The sequence below is a fragment of the Triturus cristatus genome, chromosome 11 (genome assembly GCF_964204655.1).
Source record: "Triturus cristatus chromosome 11, aTriCri1.1, whole genome shotgun sequence".
Classification (NCBI taxonomy): Eukaryota; Metazoa; Chordata; class Amphibia; order Caudata; family Salamandridae; genus Triturus; species Triturus cristatus.
Genome location: NC_140594.1, coordinates 291,714,502 through 291,736,072, shown reverse-complemented (window position 1 = coordinate 291,736,072; position 21,571 = coordinate 291,714,502). Strand labels below are relative to the sequence as shown.

The 21,571-nt window shown below is 47.5% G+C and overlaps 1 protein-coding gene across 2 annotated transcripts in view; it reads right to left on the bottom strand.

The window, feature by feature from the left end:
• The window catches only part of THOC5 (THO complex subunit 5), a 332,064-nt gene that overhangs the window by 213,463 nt on the left and 97,030 nt on the right, over positions 1 to 21,571 (bottom strand). For both annotated transcript variants that reach the window (XM_085636167.1, XM_085636168.1), the window contains exons 3-5: positions 20,912 to 21,055; positions 18,184 to 18,297; positions 17,984 to 18,081 (exon numbers count right to left, since the gene is read on the bottom strand). In XM_085636167.1, the coding sequence (XP_085492293.1) occupies positions 17,984 to 18,081; positions 18,184 to 18,297; positions 20,912 to 21,055 (356 nt within the window). The remainder of the gene's footprint in view (positions 1 to 17,983; positions 18,082 to 18,183; positions 18,298 to 20,911; positions 21,056 to 21,571) is intronic.

Below are 21,571 nucleotides of genomic sequence, written 5' to 3'. Positions count from 1 at the left end.
CTCAATTCCAATAAAATAATCATGGTACGGAGAGTCGGATGGATCGGTCCCTAGCACAAAAGGAAGAGTCTTCGCCCCATCCCACAGCAATTCTCCCTGTCCCACTCGGTTTCTTCTACCGCCCGTTCACCCACCCAGTTAAAAAAAACAAATGTCTCTGTTATAACGCAAAACAGGTATGACTCATTGTCACTAATAGAGGAGGTAGACTGACTATCCACATTCTCAAAGTTTCCTAACTTCCCAAAACCTGTGTCAGTAACTAATAAAACGCGACCTCTCCTAATTTCCACTTCTGAAATTGAGTCTTCGTCATTGAGTAATTTCCCAGTCTCACACCCTCATCAACTTCTGCCATCTTTTATACATTCAGAAGTCATCTCACACCCACCCCCCAATCTTACAGCAAGTTCAACTAACTTACAAGCTGCAATCCAACTAGACCCAAAATTGATTCTTATTCCTGAGAATTCTTCTTTTCTTGTCCCAATTAATCAACCACTTACTCCATTAAAGAGACCACTAAAACTCACTGCCGGCCACCCAGTTAGTGTAATATTTTGGAACATCGCAGGCCTTCATTCAAAAATTAATCATGAAGGATGGCTAGCATTTGCAAGGCGCTATGACATCCTCTGCCTGCAGGAAACCTGGGCACCTTCTCCCATTCATTTAAACGGTTATAAAACCTTTCTTTCTCCCGTGCTCCCTTCAACTTCAGGGCGGGCTAAGGGAGGATTAGTGATCTATATTTCCAACCTAATCCCAGAACAAACCATTAGCGTATTAAAAAATGAGCCAAACTACCAGATTCTACTCATAAAATTTAACAAACTTATTTCAGTGTTGATAGTAAACTTCTATAATAATTTGCAAGATCTTCAATTGATAGGCACACTGAAAGAAATGCGCCATTTTCTCCTGGAATACTATAATCTCCCCCAAGTGAAAAATCCAATCCTAATTTGGGGAGGAGATTTTAATCTTTCACTATGTGAGAAAAATAATGCCACCTGTGGTTTTATGGATCACCAAGAAAACATCTCCACCCATTTCTCTCATTCTTCAAAAGGTTCGTTCATGAATGAAACCATGTCTTTGCTCCAACTGACCTTTTCTAACGAGCTACTAACACCCACTGTCATGCTAACCCCCACATACCATGGCAGAGGAGCCTCGACCTGTATAGATTTCATACTCTTGGCACTCTGCGCCGTCAACCTACTTACTAACTTCACCACTCATGACTGTGCCTACAGTGATCATTTCCCTATTTCCATCACAATGGAAATAACTGGCCCCATCAATTACGTAAAAAACCCTCTACAACAAGATAATCTCATTATGAATAGACCAAACGGCTACGCTCTAAAATGGTCATCCATTGACCCAGACAAAATCCTGGAAAAGATTATAAAAGGGAACCCGGCAGCATTTACAATCTGTCTGGCAGAGTCCTCATCACCCCAGGAGATTGTAGCAAATTTTAAAACCATCACTAGTGAGATAAACAAGGCTCTGGTGATCTTCGCTAAAACGAAAAGGAAAACGACAGAGAGCTGGTTCAATTCCTCTTGCTCAAAGGCGTACAAAGCACTTAAACTAGCCTTAAAGAAAGTCCCCAGAGATAAAATAGAGGTCACTCGATGTAGAAAATGTTATAATCAGATTCTAAAAAACCGTAGGAAAGAACTAAAAGAAGAGCATTGGATTGCTCTCTACAAGAGCTGCAAATTAAAGGACTCCTCATCTTTCTGGGAGGTTATAAACTCTTCATTTCTATCAGGCCCAAAAGAACGAGGTACCATAGAGGTTACTATCACTGAGAATGAATGGATCAATTACTTTTCACACATGTTCAGTCTCACAGACCCATCCTTGTTGTCCCCAGGTCCCGCCAAACAGACCATACTACCCGCCAGTGACTCTCCCAATCCTTTCTCTTTAGACTTTACTTTGGTAGAAATAAAATCGACTCTCAAAGCTAGCCGGGGAGGGAAGGCTCCTGGACCAGATGGGGTCCCTGTGGACCTATATAAATCCAACACCGATCTATGGGCCCCCCTCCTACATAGAGTGCTGGAAGCCACTAGAGATATTGGACCGATGGACTCCTGGTCGGAGTCCATTTTGGTGCCAATTTTCAAAAAGGGAGACCGTAACAATCCGACCTGCTACCGACCCATCTCTCTGCTTGATTCATTAGGTAAGGTGGTGGGTCGAATCTTACTCGAACGGCTGCAATGTTGGACGGAGGAAAACAACATCATTTCTGACCTCCAATATGGCTTCAGGGAGGGCCTGGGCACCATTGAGCAGGTCCTAAATCTGGTCCTAATAAGAGGCAAATTTGTAAACGCAAAGGAAGGAAGACTTTACATGGCTTATGTCGACTTCTCTGCAGCGTTTGACTGCGTTTCACACGCAAAACTATGGACCATCTTGCTTGACATAGGGGTGGACAAGACCCTAGTCAATTATATAAGAGAACTTTACTCAAATGCTACTGCTAGAGTTAGGTTCGGCATAGGGGTCCAGCTATCCACATCATTCAGGGTGGAGCGGGGAGTCAGACAGGGCTGCGTCCTGGCTCCTTTCCTTTTTACTATATATAACAACGGTCTAGAGGTAGCCATGCTGGAGGGGAGCCAGGACTTACCACAGATTAACAACCGCCCAATCCCCGCTCTATTATACGCGGATGACGCGGTAATCCTTGCACGCACTCCACTAGAACTACAACGCTCCCTAAACCGTTATCATAAATTCATGTCTGACCTAGACTTAAAAATCAATACAACCAAAACCTTTTTAATGTCGTTCGGCAATAATCCACCAAAGGGTCATGGCATCTACATCACAAACACAAAGATTGATTACTCCGCAACTTATCCTTATCTAGGAGTGGTGATTGACGAAAAAGGGACATGGAAAAGGGCAATTAAGGTGAGAAAACTTCAGTTTTTGAAAGCAACGATGGCCCTAGTCTCTTTCACTCAGAGACTCGGAAAGAGATCCCCCAAAGAGATTCTTGAAGTTTACCGCAGACCCCCAATCTTCATCTACTTATTCCTGTCACCAAGAATTGGGCTTGCCATTTATTTCTGACATCATCCGGATGCAACCAATCTTTTTGTGGCATCACATCTGGACTTCAGACAAGTTGCTTCTTACTCAAGAAATCATCAAGGACTGTCAAAAATTAGAATACTACCATAAAATCCCCTGGCTGCACTATGTACAGATTTTCACCGACCTGGGATATCCAAATTTTTATACAGATCCTCTGGACTTGGCAACGATCCCACGCAAGCTATTAAAGGCTGAATGCCTAAAACATCTAGGCGATCTTCGCCTGGCCGCTGAAGCCAATAAACTTGCCGTCCAGTATTCCTTACAAATTCAAACCTCACACAATATTGAGCCTTATTTAATCTCTAATTTGCCAATTTATGATGTTTTTTTACTCACCAGATTTAGACTCAATAACTTTCACCGTTTTATTACTTTTCCCAATATCAATGACTGGTCAAAGGAGCTTTCCTGTTGCCCGTGTGATGACACCTCCACACAATCCCTTCTACAGGTCACTTTTTTCTGTAAATTTTATGTTGAGCCAAGAAAACGGTGGCTGAAACCTCTTCTGCTACAACTGGCCCTACGTGAATGTCGCCCGGCATTGTTGGCACTACAAATGTTGGACTCCCCTCTGATATCTTTTAACATTGCTAAATTTTTAAAAGTTTGCATTCAGGCATCGAACAAATTTACAATTATAAATCCTGATCTTGCGATTGTCAGTTGCATTTCAAACTAACTTTTCAATAATTTGTCTTAATAACCATCAGCTTAATTCAAACTCTAAACAAATTATGTATTCAAGTTTTGCTATTTTGCACTTTGATTAGCTTTGCTACTTTTGCACTCATCCACTCCAATACAGAACTAACAAGTCCTTATGAAAACGTTGGTTACTTTTTTTTAAAAAAAAGAAAAAAAAACTTTTGAGTATTATATCTATATTGTGTAAATTCTAACAAATTTTTATTGTGTATTTGTATTATGCTTTTATGGCTTTGCTAAGCATACAGAATAAAGCTTTTCACATACAATTGTGCATCATCGGCGTACATGTGGTAGTGAGTGTTTGAGAGCGTCAGAAGTTCAGTAAGAGGTTCCATAAGCAAGTTAAATAAGGTGGGTGAGAAGTTGGATTCTTGAGGAACTCCAATTGTGACTGATGTGGTGTCAGATAGGGTTTGATTGACTTTGATTTGTTGTGCTCTATTATGAAGGAACAAGGCAAACCAGTTTAAGAGGGCACCAGATAATCCCATTCTCTTCTCGAGAAGGTTAATCATATTATCATGTTTGACAGTATTGAAATGCAGAGGAGAGATCCAGTAGTAAAAGTAGGCCGGGTTTGTTCTGGTTTGGCATTCTCAGGGCATCATCGATAATGTGTGTTAGAGCCGTTTCAGTGCTAGGACTGGTTCTAAATCCAGATTGATGATTATCTAGGAGTTGAAATTGTTCAATGCGGTTGCCGTTGTAGGTGCATTTTTTCCCCCCAGAGTATTATATATCGCAAATTTGACCCGAAAGTATCAGGTATCAGAGCAATTTACATGAGCACCAGTTACGTTACACAAGGATTCACATTTATTTTTGTTAGGCATTCGGAGGTTAAGTGATTTGCCCAGAATCGCAGGATGTTGAGCATCATTGCCGAGACTCGAACACAGTTCCTCATATTTGAGATAGACATCTCAAGCCTGTTTGGCCACATCCTCTCCACAATTTCTCCAATAGCTTTTCTAGTGTCAAGAGGTTGGTGATTGGGTGGTAATTACTGAGGTCAGACAGGTCCGCATTCAGTTTTTTTTGGAATAGGGGTGACCTGTCCTATCTTTAAGCAATCAGGAAACAATCCCTAAAAGAAAGATGCATTGACAATCTTTGCCCAGAGAGGGATTATAGCAGGGCTCAGCTGTTTGATGAACTTGGCGAGTAGAGGATCATTGAATTAGTTGGAGGATTTCATTACTGTTACAAATTTGAGTAAAACTGCTTCATCTGAGATTTTGAAGGCACTCCAAATGGCATTGCTTTTTAGTAGTGTAGCCAAACAGAGGGGAACTGACCTTGTGCTGTACAGGTAGAAGCCGTGGCTGGGCCTGGGTTGGCAGAAGCTGTGAAGCACGATGCAGATCAGATTCAATCCTCATTGTCTTCAAATTAAATAAGCGGAGAACTCCAAGCCGCTTGTCAAGGATCCAGTGTCAGTCGAGTGTTGGCTACAGTTCCATATGGTTTGTTATTTGATGACTTCAAATAGTTTCCTGGGTCTTTTTTGGGCATGGTCTAGTTGCGTCCTAGAGCGTTTTGCTTTAACACTTCAGATATGTTTATTGTAGGAGCTTCTTGTCGACCTCAGGTGCTTGAGGTGTGTGATGGAAGGAGAGCTTCTCCTTGATCTTTCTGCAAGCCTTATTTTGCATCTTTCCTCATTAAGGCTGCTGTTGAACCAGGGTTTGGAGGGCTGGCTCTGTATTCTTTTTAGCTGTTTAGGAGCATCGTATCCAGTATGTCGGACATAGAGTATATGTAGTGTTCAGCAAGATCATTAACAGTCATCATGTTTGTGGGAGACAGAAGGGCGTTGTTGATAGTAGAGGTTAGATCGTATGGATTAATATTTCTCAAGTCTCTGGACCATTGTTTGGGTTTAAAGGGTTGCCACACCTTCTCCAGGATTAGGTAGTGGTCTGACCAATCACAGGGGGTATGGATTCAAGTTAAATGATATTGTTCTTCGATATGATTAAATCTAGAGTGGAGCTTCTACTCTGTTTTGAACCATTACATGACTTAGTGGAGATCCTGCACATGCATCAAAACCTTATACCTTTTATAGAGTTAGAGGGAATACTCATTTAAAAGAGAACCAAGATCACATTATTTAATATATTGTCAGCTTTGAGAAAACCTAGTGAAATTCTACTGGTCGGCGGGCAGCTTTAATGGCAGCTAGGTGCTATGTAGAAGGCAACAGACCTCAGTTTTCTAGCCGTTGAGGATGAGGGAAAATATACGAATGGTGCGAACTTGTCTATATGTAGGGAGCTACCACAGATCATAGAAGTGTTCAGGCACTGCTACAAACAACCGTCAAAAAGTAGTGCCCACATCAGACGTTAGTTAGACCACACAGCCTTACATTGCAAAGGTGATGGTTTGAGGGAGATGCTAAGCATACAGATCTTGCTTGGAAATGATGGCCATAATGTCAGACCTGACTAGTTGAAGTGTCTGGCTCACACAAAGCTGGCATTGAAGTTTGTAAAGGAGACCTAATCATGTCATACAAGCCTGAGTAAACAATCACTGTAAAAGTATTATGAATTGCTCTTCATACGAAAGCTTACATGAAATAACTTTGATTAATAAAATCTTTGCCAAACTGATCTCTCACTGGTAGCTCCAATGCATAACACTTTTAATTCATCTAGATCATACTGATTTCTTGGTGGAAAGTCTACCTCCATAACTTAAGGAGACCACTGTCAATGATTTTAAAGATCTTCATTCAGATACTGTCAGTTAACGCAATCCTGCTTGATGCGAAGACATTCAACTCTGTCGACAGGCCTTTCCTGTTTGAGGTTCTGCACAGGTGAATGAATACTTTCTCTCTTTGGTCCACCTACTATACTCAGAGCCGATGGCTAAGATCCTTGCCAATAACACCTTCTTAGTACTGCTTCAACCAAGTAGGGGTACCAGAGAGGGCTGCCCCTATTGCCTTTCCTAATTTCTGTGGCTACTAAATCTTTGCTTGTCTGATAAGAAACATTCACTTTGATAAATGTATTCATGTTTACTGTCATGTTACCTCACTAATACACAGGAGACATGCAAATCTAGGTCAGAAACCCCCAAAATAATTTTAACCCGATTGCAGGAAGCTGGCTATGTATATGGTATACCACTAGGTGGTTATACCGTGCACAGAGTCCAGAGATTTCCCCAGAAGTGTACAGGGCTCAATGCAAACCCAAAGTACTCTTTTGTGGTAGTATGGGTGAGCAGCCTTAGGCCCAACACAGAGGAGTGTAAGACATTTGTTGTGCACACAATGACCAATAAATGACACATGACTCAAAAAGGAGGTCCACACCAATTTTATAAACCTAAGATTCGCTCAAGAACTATTTTAAGACCAAAATCTTCACAAAAAGGTAAGTACATTTTTAAATAGAAATTCTTTTCAGTTTCAAAAGTGGACATAGTACAATTTTCAGTCCTATGGAGGAAACCAATAATGGGGTTTTACAGGTAAGTAAAAAACCTACAAATCCAGTCTTCGGGTTGCAGGGTCAGCAAAGGGCATGGTTCAGGTCAGCACAAATACTGCACCACCAGCGACACAGGGGTGTCTAGTTGCAGAGGTCAAAGTTGAAGATAAGGCCCAATGTTACCCAATGGAGACTGGGGGTGCTGGAAGACACACTGCTTGCAGGTACGTAAAGCGGCTGCAGGGCTCAAGCTTCGGAGGTTTAGGCAAACACGGGGGGGGGGGCCAGACAGCAACAAGCATAGACCAGCAGCTGCACAGGGGCAGCCGGGTGCAGAGTGCAAACACTGTGACAGGCGCCCAATGCAAGTAAATGGAAAATCTTGGATTTGTAAACAGGCTGCAGGCGTCGAACCGGAATCAACATGAGGAACACCAGCAACAGCAGAGGTAAGTTGGAATGCTGTAGGTCACAGGGACACAGTCGGTCAAGCTTCTAAAGGCCCATTGGCTTCGGGTGCAGGGGTGTCCTTTGACATCTGGTTTCTCTTACAGGAGCTGGTCGGGGGAGCCTTTGGATTCACACTGCAGGCGTTGTCGTGAAGTCCAGGAGTCAGCCAATGCCAGACTTGGACTAAGGATCACTGGGGAACCTTTACTGGATCGGTAGGCCACCTGGACACCGGCCTGGGGCCTCGGATGCAGAGTGGTCAGGGATCGTGGATCCAAAGAACACCAGAGTCCTTTGTGTTAGTTTCTTGTGGACAGAGCCACTGTTGTCGGGAGTCCTGGTCATTTTCAAAGGCAGGCAGTCCTCCCAGGGGTTGTGGAGGTCGCTTGCTGCAGGACAGGCATCATTCTCTTCGCAGGGTCTTTGAAGCTGCAGAGAGGCCGGTAGGGTAACGGCTAAGTCAGTGGGTGTTGTTAGTCTTCTCTGGCGTCTTCTTCCTCCTTCTTAGGTCGGCAGGAACTAGTTGCAGGGTCTGGGGGAGCCACCTAAATACTAGATTATGGGGTGTTTTAAAGAAGTGACAGGTAGGGCCAATGGGCACTTTACTCGGGGTGTCTATACCCTTAATTGCCATTCTCCTGTGGGAGGAGGCATAGTCCTAGCCCTGATTGGAGGCGTTCCACCATTTTTAAGATGGCGGGGACTGAAAGATGTGCTTCACCTCTCTCCTACACCTTCGGGTGGAGTTGGCAGAGGTGGGTAGACCTCCTATTCTTTTTTTTTTTTTTTTTTAATTTTATTTTGAAACTTTAAGACAAGAAAACATACAGCTGTATTCCAAGGAGCGACATTGCGTATACATATCAACATGGGCGATACGTAGAAGGCTTGAAGGAGGCATAAATAATACATTACTTGCAGGGGTGGCTTGAACAGCACTGTAAACCTAGTGTAAAATAGCATCCATATACCTAAACCAAAGAGGCCATTGCATGGGGGCACCGACCCCTGGGGGGGGGGGGGGGGGGGGTGGGGGGGGGGGGTGGGGGGGGGGGACCTCCCACTCCACACACCAACACACTCCCACATCAGTCCGGATGGAGACCCACAACCTCAGCGCAAACAGCACCAGCCCATCCCGGCAGCACCCTCGGGCAGCTACCCTCAGTCGCCCTAGTTCCCCAGTGCAAGCTCACTCAGCAGCCTGACTGCCATCCGGGGCCGCCGTCCCAGCCAGGTGATAACATTGCAGCGGGGCCCATAAGCTCAGAGTACGTACGGATCTGGTCTTGACAGTACACAAGATCTCGCACCCACTCCTTGAATTTCGGGGCCCTGCCCCTGCCCCAGCGACACGCCACTCTCTGTTTAGCAAGCAGAAAGGCAAGCGCAATGAATTTGCGGTGCGTCGCCTGTATAGGCTCTACATAGCCCAGAAGGGCCAGGAGAGGGGAGGGCATCAATACTGTATTGATTATTTTTGAGAGCGCTTCAAACACCTGGCACCAGTAGCGATGAACTGCATCACACGTCCACGCCAGGTGAAGAAAGTCCGCACCTGGAGCCCGGCATCTGTCGCATCTATCATCCTCACGAAGCTGATATCTGTGAAGTCTGGCCGGCGTGTAGTAGAGCCTATGAAGGTATTTGTAATGGATAATCCTGAGTCGGCTACTGGAGGAGACGCGGTCCGTCTGCATTAGGCAGAACTGCCACGGTTTATCCGTCAACGGGGCCTGCAGCTCTCGGTCCCATTTCTCCCTGGCTGCCAACTGCGGCGCCTGTGTGGAGGAGTGTACCGATCGGTATATTTTGGAAACGAGCTTAGCCGGAGTGTCATCACTCAATATACGATGCAGCGGAGTCAAATGTGGGGGTTCCTGGGGGAAGCAGGGCATGAGGGCTCTCAACCCCTGCCGGAGGCGGAGGTATAGAAAAACATCGAGGGGAGTAGGCTGAATGTTGGCGTACATGTGCTCCATGGACCGGAACCTGCTATTGTGGTACAGATCACCCCACGTCTTCACGTGTATAGCGTGAAGTAGCTTCCGGAAACCGGCCTCCTGCAGCAGGGGCATGCTTGGGTGGTAAACAAGAGGCAGGAGTGGTGCGTACACCATGTCAAGCCCTAGAGTGGCAGCCAACCGGTGCCATGCAGTCACCGTACTAATCAATGTCGTGGGCGTCTTATCTCTGCCTGTCACTGGGATGTACAACGCGCCCTCTATGGGAATGGGGTGCGCCAGCCAGTGTTCAGCCGCAAGTTGCGGCATATATCGAGGCTGCCGAATCCAAAAGTAAGCGTAATGCGCCTGGGCTGCCTGATAATAGAGCTCGAAGTTGGGAATGCCGAATCCTCCCTGATCAAAGGGCTTAATAAGGATCTCCCACTGGAGCAGAGGTGACTTACCGCCCCAAACCAATCTGATAAGTTCCGAGCGGAGTTGTCGAAAAAAAAAGGCACCGGGGTAAAAGGGAATATTCAAAAAGAGGTAAAACAGCTGCGGAAAGATTACCATCTTAATCAATGAGGACCTGCCAGCCATTGAAAGGGGCAAAGCGATCCATCGTGTAATGGAATCCGTAATGCGGGACAGCGCCGTCCCATAGTTTGCCCGCATGAGTTCATCTCTGTTTTTTTCAATACGGATGCCCAGATATTTAAAGTCCCCCTCACACCAGGCAAGGGGGAAGTCAGGCGCAAATCGCCCAGTGGAGGCCGTCAGGGGAAACAAACAAGACTTGCTCCAGTTGATCTGGATACCAGAAATCATGCCAAACCGAATAAATTCCCGGAGGATCGGGTTAAGATTTTCCTTCGGATCCCGCACGTAGAGGGTGATATCGTCGGCATACATGGATATTAGTATCTGCCTCTGGAAGCACCGCAACGCTTTGTCACGATGGTGTTGCCGCAATTTGGCCGCCAGAGGCTCCATGGCCAAAGCAAACAATAGGGGCGAAAGGGGGCAACCCTGTCTGGTGCCCCTGGTAATAGGGAAGGCAGAGGATAGGCAACCATTCACCAATACTTTGGCCTGAGGACCAGTATATAATAACTTAATCCACGAGATAAATACGTCGGGAATCCCATGCGCCCCAAAACCTGGAACAGATAGTCCCATTCAAGGGAGTCAAAAGCTTTCGTGGCGTCCAGGAACACGGCGGCCATGGGCAGATCCTCATGTACAGAGTTAAGGATCGAGAAGAAAGTGCGCAAATTATGGGACGTAGCCCTACCTGGCACAAATCCGGCCTGGTCGGGCAGTATCAGGTTAGGGAGTAACAGATTAATACGGTTGGCGATGAGCTTGGCTAAAATTTTCACATCACAATTAAGTAGGGAGAGAGGCCGGTAGGAGTCGCAGTCACTAGCCTCCTTCCCCGGTTTAAGGAGCGACGTGATGAGGGCCATGCGCATCGAGGGGGGGGAGATGACCCACCTCCAACGCATCCTCATAGACTTCTCTCAACACCGGGGCCATAAAGTCAATATAAGTTTTGTAAAATTCAATGGGTATCGCGTCTAGTCCGGCGGTCTTGCCCAACCTCATCTGCATGATGGCCTCCCTCACCTCGTCGAGCTCAAAGGGGGAGCTCAGAAACTCTCTTTGCGCATCACCGAGCCACCCCAGGGACACATCTTCAAGGTAATCATGCAGTTGGAGCTCCCCAACCCTAGTTGACGCATAAAGCACACTATAGTGGGCCACAAACGCGTTGAGAATATGTGCGGTATCTCTGTACAGTGTGCCGTCCGCCCCGCCAGTCTCCATGATCGTATTAGACGGTCGCGCTAGCCTCATCGTCGCAGCCAGGGCTTTCCCCGGCCTCTCACCCTCACCGTAACTCCGGGCGACCCAGTATTTGCCTCTAAAGTTTGCCTCACGGACGGCCTCAGCAGTATATTCCGAAATTTTGTCCCGAATACTCGCCAACGTGGCATCATCAGGGCTGTCCGCCAGCGACGTCTCCAGCGTCCGAAGTTCAATCTCCAAGGTGTTCAGGCGCGCCGTAATACTCTTCAGAACACCCGACCCCTTGGCAATGCACAGACCCCGCAAGGTCACTTTGAATGCATCCCAAATAGTCTCAACGTCCTGCACGGAGTCCTTGTTGCGCTCAAAGAAAGCCAAGCATTCCTCCCGTAGCTCCTCTTGAAAGGGGGCATCGAGGAGCATCACGGGCTGCAGACGCCAGGCCGCCAGAGGGGGGCCGAGCTCTGCCGCCCTCAGTGTGACTCGTACTGGCGCATGGTCCGAGAAGGTTCTCGGGAGGTGTCGTGCCCCAACCAGCGCCACATGAAATTGTGGGGCCAGGAAGACGTAGTCGAGCCTGGCCCAGGAGCGCGCCTGCGCCGTGAAGTGAGTGCCCTCACGGCCATCCGCGCGGAGGTGTCTCCATGCGTCAATCAGTCTGTGCTCCGTTATGATCTCCAAAAGCGCCTCCCGGGACCGCGTATAATGATGTGAAGCCGGGTGGGACCTGTCCAACGTCGGGGCAAGCGTGACATTGAAATCTCCCCCCCATATGAGGTGCTGCGTACCCACACCGACTATATCCGCACCGAGGTCAACAAAGGAGGCCGGGTCGTCCACGTTGGGACCATAGCAGCAGGCCAGAGTAACCATTCTATGTCCTAGTCTACCCCACATCAGGCAGTATCGGCCCTGAGCATCGCTTTTCGTGCCCGCTAGAACGAAGGGGGTGTTCCGTTTAACCAATATGGCTACGCCTCGAGAGTATGATGAGTAGGAAGAAAAGGTAGAGTACTTCACCCATCTATTAGCAAAGGTAGGGGTAGCCCGCGCCCGGAAGTGGGTCTCCTGAAGAAACGCAATGTGTATGGCGTGGCGATCTAGGTAGGACAGGATAGGTCTCCGCTTTCTAGGGTCCCCCAGTCCTCTGACATTCGAGTATGTTCAGGTCAGTGTCCCCCATAGCCAGGTCAACACAAAACGGGCATGTAGTGCATTGGTTAAGGGGCCTCTCTCAGTCATCCCCCATCTGCCGTGCACGCCATCTACTCTACACACCCCGCGCCAAACCACCATCGTTCCGCAGTCTACAACATCAATCAAGCCAAGGCCATATCCACCTCCAACAAGTGCGTACACTTCAAGTCCCACCTGGGGACCTTTCCGCAAACGCATAGCCAGAGCTTGAGTCAATTCCACGGACGGCAACGTCCTGAACACAGCTGTATCAACCATTGCAACAACATTAAAAAACATCCCTGATCTCCCACCCAACCCAGCTGTCTGCACCAGCATGCACCCCGCACCAAGCTCAATTGTCGATCCATGGGGAGAAGTGAAGCACCCAATCCCACAGAGCCTTGAACTGGGACCCCACCCTACCGCCCCAGAACCAGTCCCGCAACGCCACAGAAATAAGGAATGCAACAGAGCCCCGACTCCCACCACCCCACCCCCCACCCTCTGAAGCAACCCCAACTCGCCAGAAATATCTACCCACCCCGCACCCGTCAGTGCCATCAGAAAGCTCAACAGGAGCAACTCAGTCATTAGAGTAAATGGGGTACACCCTACGGGGGTCATCCAGAGGGCACACAGATCCACCCCTTACTGCCCATTTCCCACCATAGTCACAGAGGGAGGGAGAAGGGTGGTGCCTGGCATACATTACCGATCCCCGACCAGCACACGACCAGGACAGTCTTGCTCAGTCTTGACGCCGCCCATCAAGAGGGCCTGCAGGGGCCGGCCACCAGGAAAATGCAGAGAAGCCGCACACTGGTGTAAGGGAATGATCCCGGTGACCCACAGGCTAGCAGTCAATGTTCGTTCCCCTGGGCCGCATCCTCCTCATCAGGCCGTTAGTTTTGCATCCTCCGCAGGGATTTCAAAAAGTCCTCCACCTGCTGCGGGTTCGTGAAGAAATGTTGCTGCGCTTGATGGGTGACCCGCAGCCTCGCCGGATAGAGCAACCCGTCGTCGATTTGGAGAGCTCGCAGCTTTTTCTTAACATCAACAAATTTGCGACGCTGTTCCTGAACAACAGGCGTGAAGTCTGGGAAAATGGTGAAGTTGACACCTTCGCATGACAGGTTCTGGTTCATACGCGCAGCCCGCAGCGCAGCATCTCGGTCGCGGTAGTTTAGGAATCGCGCGATGATGGGCCTAGGTGGAGCACGCGGTCGCGGTCCGAGGGAGCGGTGCGCTCTCTCCACGATGAACTGTTTAGAGAAGGTTTCCGAGCCAATAGAGGCAATGAGGATCCTCTCCACATATTCGTCCATGCGCCCTGTATTAGTGGACTCCGGCACACCTACCACGCGAATATTATTACGCCGGCTGCAGGCTTCTAACTCCTCATTCTTAGCAGCTATGATCCGCAGAACACGGTCCATTTTCATTAGCTGCGTAGAGTGGGAAGCAGTCATGTCATCGTTCTCCGAGATCCGCCGTTCGACCTCAGTGAGGCGTTCCTCATGGGCATCGATTTTCTGTGCGAACGCATCCATACGTGAAGAAAGTCGGTCCACCTTGTCCACAACGGTGGCGAAGCCCTGGCGCATCTCCCGCATCATCTGTTGAAGATCCATTGGCGGTGAGGCCGCGTCCGCGTCGGGCGCCGGGGGGCCCTGTGCGCCTCCAGCATCATGCGCACTCCGCAGCCCGGCTTTCGCAACTGGGGCAGTAAATGACAATTTCGACTGCTTGTTGTCATGCTTGCCCATCTTGGGCTCGTGGAAGGGGGTCGCCTCCCACCCCAGAGGAGCCAAGGTCGCCCTTACCACAGGCAGGTCAAGAACAGGGGCTCACAAAGGGCAGTTCAGCCCACGCCGGGGCCAGAGCAGACGACAGACCCACCCGGCAGCGCAGGAGAAATCCAGGAAGGGCACCTCTCAGCAGTCCACACCCCCACCAGGGCAGATACAGCCAGCACACCGCTCCGAACCTCGGCCGCCCATACACGGGAAGGAGGCAGTCCCACGACGAGGCACCCCCACGGCAGGAACACCAGCAGACCAACATCAGGGGGGGGGGCCCAGGCAAGAGCAAGGAGATGCAAGGGGGGAGGTCAGGAGCAAGCCCCAGGGGGGGCCCAGCAGCGGTAGAGTCCAGGTCAGTGCAGCACTAGGCCACTTCGACGCACCTCGTCCCAGATCTCCGACAGGCCTCAAAGCCTCATCACAGCGAGCGAAGCAGGAGGGCCACCCACCTGCCAGGGGGCATAGACTCACGGGCAGCCGGGGGGGGGTCCGGAGCACATTCGGCGGGAAATCAGCCAGCGCACGAAGGCACAGGTAGAGCGCCGGGGGAGGGGGCAACCATCCAATACCACCCCAAACAGCACGATCAGTCCAGGATGGGAGGGGGGGCGGCGGCTCACCCCCCGTGCAGCGCAGAGAGTCCCTTCAGGCCACCAGCACAATCCCACAGTGGAGCACAGGTCACGCCGCTCCGCAGCTTATCCCAGGCAAGTCGTGCGGCGGGGGGGCGGGGGCAAGCCAGGCACAGGACGAGTCATGAGCCCTCCCGCTGCCCTCCGCCTCACTCTCTCGAGCAGCCTCCTCGATCCCCGCTCCGGAGGTCACCGCGGCACCAATGGACAGGCCGGGGCCTACCCGCCTCGCGGCCAGCACCGGGATCGCGTAGCTCCAGCTCCCGGCCGCCGCCACCACCACCACGCAGCAGCCACCGGCCCGGCGCAACTTGCGGCGCCCCGCACTCCGTCCCTGAGAGTCTCCCAGCTCCCAAACTTCAGTCGGAGCCGCAGGGGAACAGCAGCCACAGGTACACCTGGTCGCGGTCCGGCAGGCGATCAAATACCCAGGATAATTGCAGGATAGTTAGCCCAGGCAGCAGGAGCCTCACATGAGTGCGGCCATACTGCGTGCGCGCCCTCTAGTGCCCCCACACCTCCTATTCTTCCTATTTTTTTCCCCACTGGTTTTCCAACCCAAAGTGGGGGTCTATCTGCTGCTAGCTGGGGGTCGCATTACAAAGGCGGCAAGCCTTTGAAGCGTCCCTCTCGAGCACTGTGCCCATCCTGGGGGAGGAGGTGTGACACCTCTGCCCAGGAATGCTTTGTTTCTGGTCCCAGAGAGCGTGGCCTCTCAACCAATGGGTTCTGAAACATGTCTGGTGGTGGAAGGCTGCCTAAAGCCAGTCAGAGACCACACCAGGGTTGATAGGCTTTCAGGGGGCACCTCTGAGGTGCCCTCTGAGAACATGTTTCAATAAATCTAACACTTGCATCAGTGTGGCTTTATTGAGAGGAGTTGTTTGGTACCAAACACTCCTGTGTTCCGAGAAGCCATCATGCTGCTGAGGAACTCAAGTTGTTGAATTTTCAGCTCATATAATCTCTATGGCTTCCCTAGCACCTACAATATCTAAGAACAGACGTAAATACTGTAGAGGCATATCTGATCATGCAGATATGCCCACACCTGTGATATTGTGCACCCTGCCTGAAGGCTGTAAGGCAAGCTAGAGGGGTGACTTGCCTATACCTTAGGTAGTGCTAGTTGGCATGGCACACAGGCAGTGTGCAATGTGGAGTTTGTCGTTTTATCTGCACCAGGGCATGCATGCTGCAGTGGCTGTCTGCATGGCCTTGGTGAGGGGTCCCTAGGAGACCCTCTTCAGGCCCAATGCCCTCAGTACCCAGGTACCATTTAGTAGGGACCTACAGGGGACTTGAAGGACCAATTGTGGAACAGTTTTAGGAAAAAGTACTGGCACAGGTGACCTGGTTGGCAGGGACCCTGTGCACTAATATCAATCATACTTTTCCAGGCAAAAAAAGAGCGGGGGTTAACCATGTCAAAAGAGGCACTTTTTCACACTGATTATGAATGACATCCATTCTTTTGAGCTGAATAGATTGAAAATACACTGTAGCAAATCTGAATGGATCCTCTTTGCTTCCACCACCTTGCTGAATACTGATGAGGTGGAATTTATATTTTTCTCAGACTCTATTTGATCCTGAGTTTAAATGACTTTACATCCTTGTTTAATGGCAAATATGGGACTGCACTAGCAAAAGGCATCTGTGTTCCACTAACCAAAGGCTTCCTTTGTTAATGGTAGGCATGTTCTCCCTCATTAAAATGGTTAGACTAACCAAATTACTGTATACATGTAGCAAAATGCTCCCATTACCATTCCTCAAAGGACCTATGCAAAGCTATGCTCCGTAATAATTAGGCTACCATGGACTGGGGTATCCTTGGAGTACCTTGCAAACTGTGACAGCCCTTCATCATTTGAGAGAGCAGCAGGCTTTGGTAGTGGCTTTCCCTTTAAGGATTATTGCACAAGCCACATAGTCTAACAAATGGCATCAGAAGTACAACATATTGCCTTTCTAAGAGCCCCTGCCAATTCTGTGCCGCCTGACACACTGTTACTTAGTGGCCATAAGGCATTAAGAGTTAAGATCAAACCAATACAAACTGCGGTGTCGGTCTGGCATTGTCTGGGAGCCACTCTACTCTCAAAGTCCTTTCCAATGGCCATAACTGAAACTTTACAAGTGTACTCCCTGTGATTTATTTTCATAGATGGAATCTTTCTCACTGTAGACGAACTATATCAACAAGGTCCTGTCTTTTGCTTCCATTATTCTTCATTTTCAATGGCTTAGTTCCCTTTCAGATAAATTGCCTGAGATACCAAAAAGTCCTGCGAGAACTCAATCTAGTTAAGTTAGTTCCAAATTGAGAAGGGATCTTGGGAAAGGTGGAAGGGTGGGTGAACTGGGTCATCCATTACTGAAGTTCAGTGGTCCACTGTATGCATCTACATAAAAAAAGTCTCCCTTTATTATAAACCCAAATTACCCAACTTTAAATTTCGACATGAAGGTTATGTCACTATCATGACATTAGACCGGGTAGAATCTGCCCTTCCAGACACGTAAACAAGATGCAGCAGAAATCTGGCTACTTTGTCTATTCGTATAACAAACTTGCATGAAAGGGGTTTTAATTTGCTATTCAGCCAATGTTGCTGAAAGGATAACTCAACACTGGTTATTTAGACTAGTTGAATGATGTGGTATATTTGAATGAATTAGAAGGTACCCGTAGCTCCATGCTTAGCCACACATTCAGTCTGAAAACTATATGCAAATGTACATCTTGCCGTCAGTTTTGAACCGATTACCAAATTTAGATATACACTGCTTGCCCTGGATGCTCCTTGCTTTTGTTAATTTACATTATCAAGCTTCATGAAACCACATTTGGTACTCACTTAAATTCCAGGCATTTGGTGATCTCTTTTTGAAGGTGCATGACTTCGTATAGGAGGTTTTGCAGCTGCAGGTGATGAGCATCCACTTTCTGCTTTACCTTCAAAAGGAAAGGGGTTTGATTAGATATGAGACGAAGAGATAATACAAGATCAATTGCTCAGTTTCATTCCGATGACCACCACAAAGTGTTTAATCCTACCTCATGTGTCTGATCACGTCCCTTCTTCAGCCGGATATGAGCCAACCGGTTCAACTTTTTCAGGGTCATGAAGTGGACACAGCTCTGGATACGGCGCTCTTCGATCTCTGCTGCCTGAAGAAACAGAACCATTACAGAATAATGGGGTAACCCACGGTAAACCAAAGGACCTGGGTACAATGTGATACAGAAAACAAGGTGGTCCTAATGGTCATATTTGTTTCATAAGAAAGGAAAAAGACCCAACAATGTATTAGGCCTACTACCAAATAAATTGGTGAAAATGCGAGAATACCACCAGTATGTATACCAGAGAACAAAGGACAATACTTCATTAAAGAAAGATTCATTTTTTATATTTTGATATAATTCAATAATGTATACATACTTCGGAACATGAGTTTAAAAAGGATGCTCAAAAGAGGTGCGATAGAAAAGTGTTTTTGAAAGTGCTCATGTGCAAAACGTGGAGTAGAAGTAAAGTGTGAAGGAAAAACAATTCACTCTTTTTCAGATGTACACTGGCTGATATAACTTCAGGTTAAAAGTCAGTGTAACAGGCCTGCTTGAAGAAAACTCTATATATATTCTTAAAGTCTGTTTTTATGGGAGATGATGATCATATATTCCGAATTCATCATCCATGAAGGAGCAACACAAATCAATCCAGGCCTAGGGGTTTGAAAAAGCTGACGCTTCGACCAGACTACTGCATTTAGGGTTGGTTTAAACCTCAGCATGTGGGTCTTCATCAGGACAGGGTGGACGGGGTAAGGAAACCTACGGTTGGGCGCAACATTGGGGTCCCCAACAAGTTAAAATTTGGCCCTACACTGGGCCAGGAGTCCTTAATTTCCAATGCTCCTCGGACAATGCGATGCCAGCAGATACAGCTGTTGTGAGGGGCGCTGCTTTCCGATTGTGAAGAAGCAAACGGTTAATTAGTACGTCGCTTCCACATTGAAGCAACTTAGTTTCACCCTTGAATCCACATATTCTTGGACTTACACCTCTGCGATGAATTACTATTCAGGAACATTGGAAATGAAGGTCTCCTTGTCCCATGTGGGTCCGAAATGTAACTTTTTGAGGACCCCAATGTTGTGCCCAACCACAGGTGATGAGGACCCGCATGCTGAGGTTTTAATCAACCCATCACACAGTAGACGGGTGGAAACTTCGATTTTTTTCAAACCCCTACGCCTGGATTGATTGATGCTGCTCCTTTCTGGATGAGGAATTTGGAATGTATGATATATAGATATATATATTTATTTTTCTTCAAACAGGCCTGTTACACTGACTTTTACCCTGAAGTTATATCAGCCACTGTCCATCTGAAAAAGAGAGAATTGTTTTTCTTTCACGCTTTACTTCTACTCCACTTTTTGCACATGAGCACTTTCAAAAATACTTTTCAATCGCACCTCTTTTGAGCAACCTTTTAAAACACATGTGCCGAGGTATGTATACATTATTGATTTATATCAAAATATAAAAATGAATCTGTTTCTTTAATGAAGTATTGTCCTTTGTTCTCTGGTATACATACTGGTGTTCTTATCGCATCTTGACCAATTTATTTTGTAGTAGGCCTCATATATTGTTGGGTCTTTATTCCTTTCTTATGAAAGAACAGAACAGCAGAGACACAAGTGACATGTTAAATAGAATTAAGATTTACCACACCAGATAATACCTTACCACATACTACCTTGCTCACTGAGTATATGCTCAGTCAGCACATGGAAAATAGCTTTCAACAGTCTCATCATATACTAGCTTGCTCACCGAGTATGTGCCTTGTACAGTCTGTTATGCAACACCAAGTAGTCCCTACAAGCCACGGTAGCCTGAGTTTCTCTGCCACCATTTCAATCGGAGTAATGGGACAGGCTGGCAGGTAATGCCTGATCCCGGCAACCTCCGACATGTGGGTATCTGCCTCTCCGCAAGCTGTTCATCATAAATGCCCCTAAACATTTAAACTGTTATCACCTTTTGAAGGCTGCTTAATAAACTGAGCTCAATAGGCTCTTTCAATACTCCATCGGGTACTTAAACACACGCAAAGGCATTAATCCATAGCTTTATCACTAGGGTGTTTGTAATCACTTCATATCTCGACTCTGCTTATGAAAGGCTTTTAGGAGCATCCCAATGAGCTTAGAACCATTATCATCACTTCTTTCTTGCAATCTCTCATCGAAGAGACACACTTTGGTCTTACAGCATCCTCTAACAATATTGCCCCTTACACAAACATGCTTTGTGTCCCTGTAAGCACTCAATATGCTTCTTTGGCCCAAAATAAATACTGCAAGGTCTATTTTTGTAACTCCGAAAAGAACATGGAGTACCAACCTCTGGAGCAACATGTTTTGCCACCATTATTCAGCTACACAATCCCTCCCAGAACATTTAAGTAGCAGCACCATCATCTTGCACCGCATCACATTCCTGGACAAACTTCTATTTGCAAGAAACTTTCCTCGCAAACAGGCACATTATATAGTACTTATTTCTTGAAGTACACACCTCACTTTCAGGTCTTAAATTTTGCAAAACTATCTAGCGCCTTTCTTGTTCTACAACCTCTCACAGCACAAACAACTGTGGGCCCCACTGCTCTGGTATAATCTCTCTGACCTTGCAGCTAATCTCTCTGATGACTGAACTTAAAGCTCCATTTCATTCTTCCCAATCACAAGTCTTGGCTTTGCCTTACAACATCTTTGCTGCCTTTGCTCTTCAAGTCTTGTATTTCAGCCATGAGACGCTGCAGGTCCTGGCATGTTTCCTTGTACAAACTGTAGTCTTTATTGGGGTCCCGGAGTTCTACCTCTGCTTCCTCACTGTAATAACGGCCTTCCTATAAAGATAAAAGACAAGATTTCAATATAGCTGGAAGGAAAGAGCATGCTGTGAAAAACCCCATGTCACCCAGGCAGGATTCTCTTGTCCGCAACTTCAGATGTACATCAACACACCTGATTCTCACACTGTTCCAACTGAGAGCCCCAGCCAACTCTCTCACGGTTTTATATGTATAACTAATTCTTTCCTAGACCTCTCAAACAAAAATAATGTACAATGGTGACAGAAATGAGCTATCTGGAGAGAAGGTAATGAGTAAGCCATCAATGCAAGACAGCCTCAGCAGTTGCAAACATACATTAGATTGGAATCTGGTACTGCTCATGACCTACAATGGGCAACGCACTTCAACTGTCAGGCCACTGGTAACAGAAGACTCAGTTTAAGGAGGAAGTGGCTCCCATCACCTAAGATTGCAGTAAGTTCAAATGAGGGGGCAATATGCGAGAGGAAACACTTGAGGAAGGGCCAGTGCGGCAAGGGAAGTCTTGAGAGACTGCAGTAACCAATC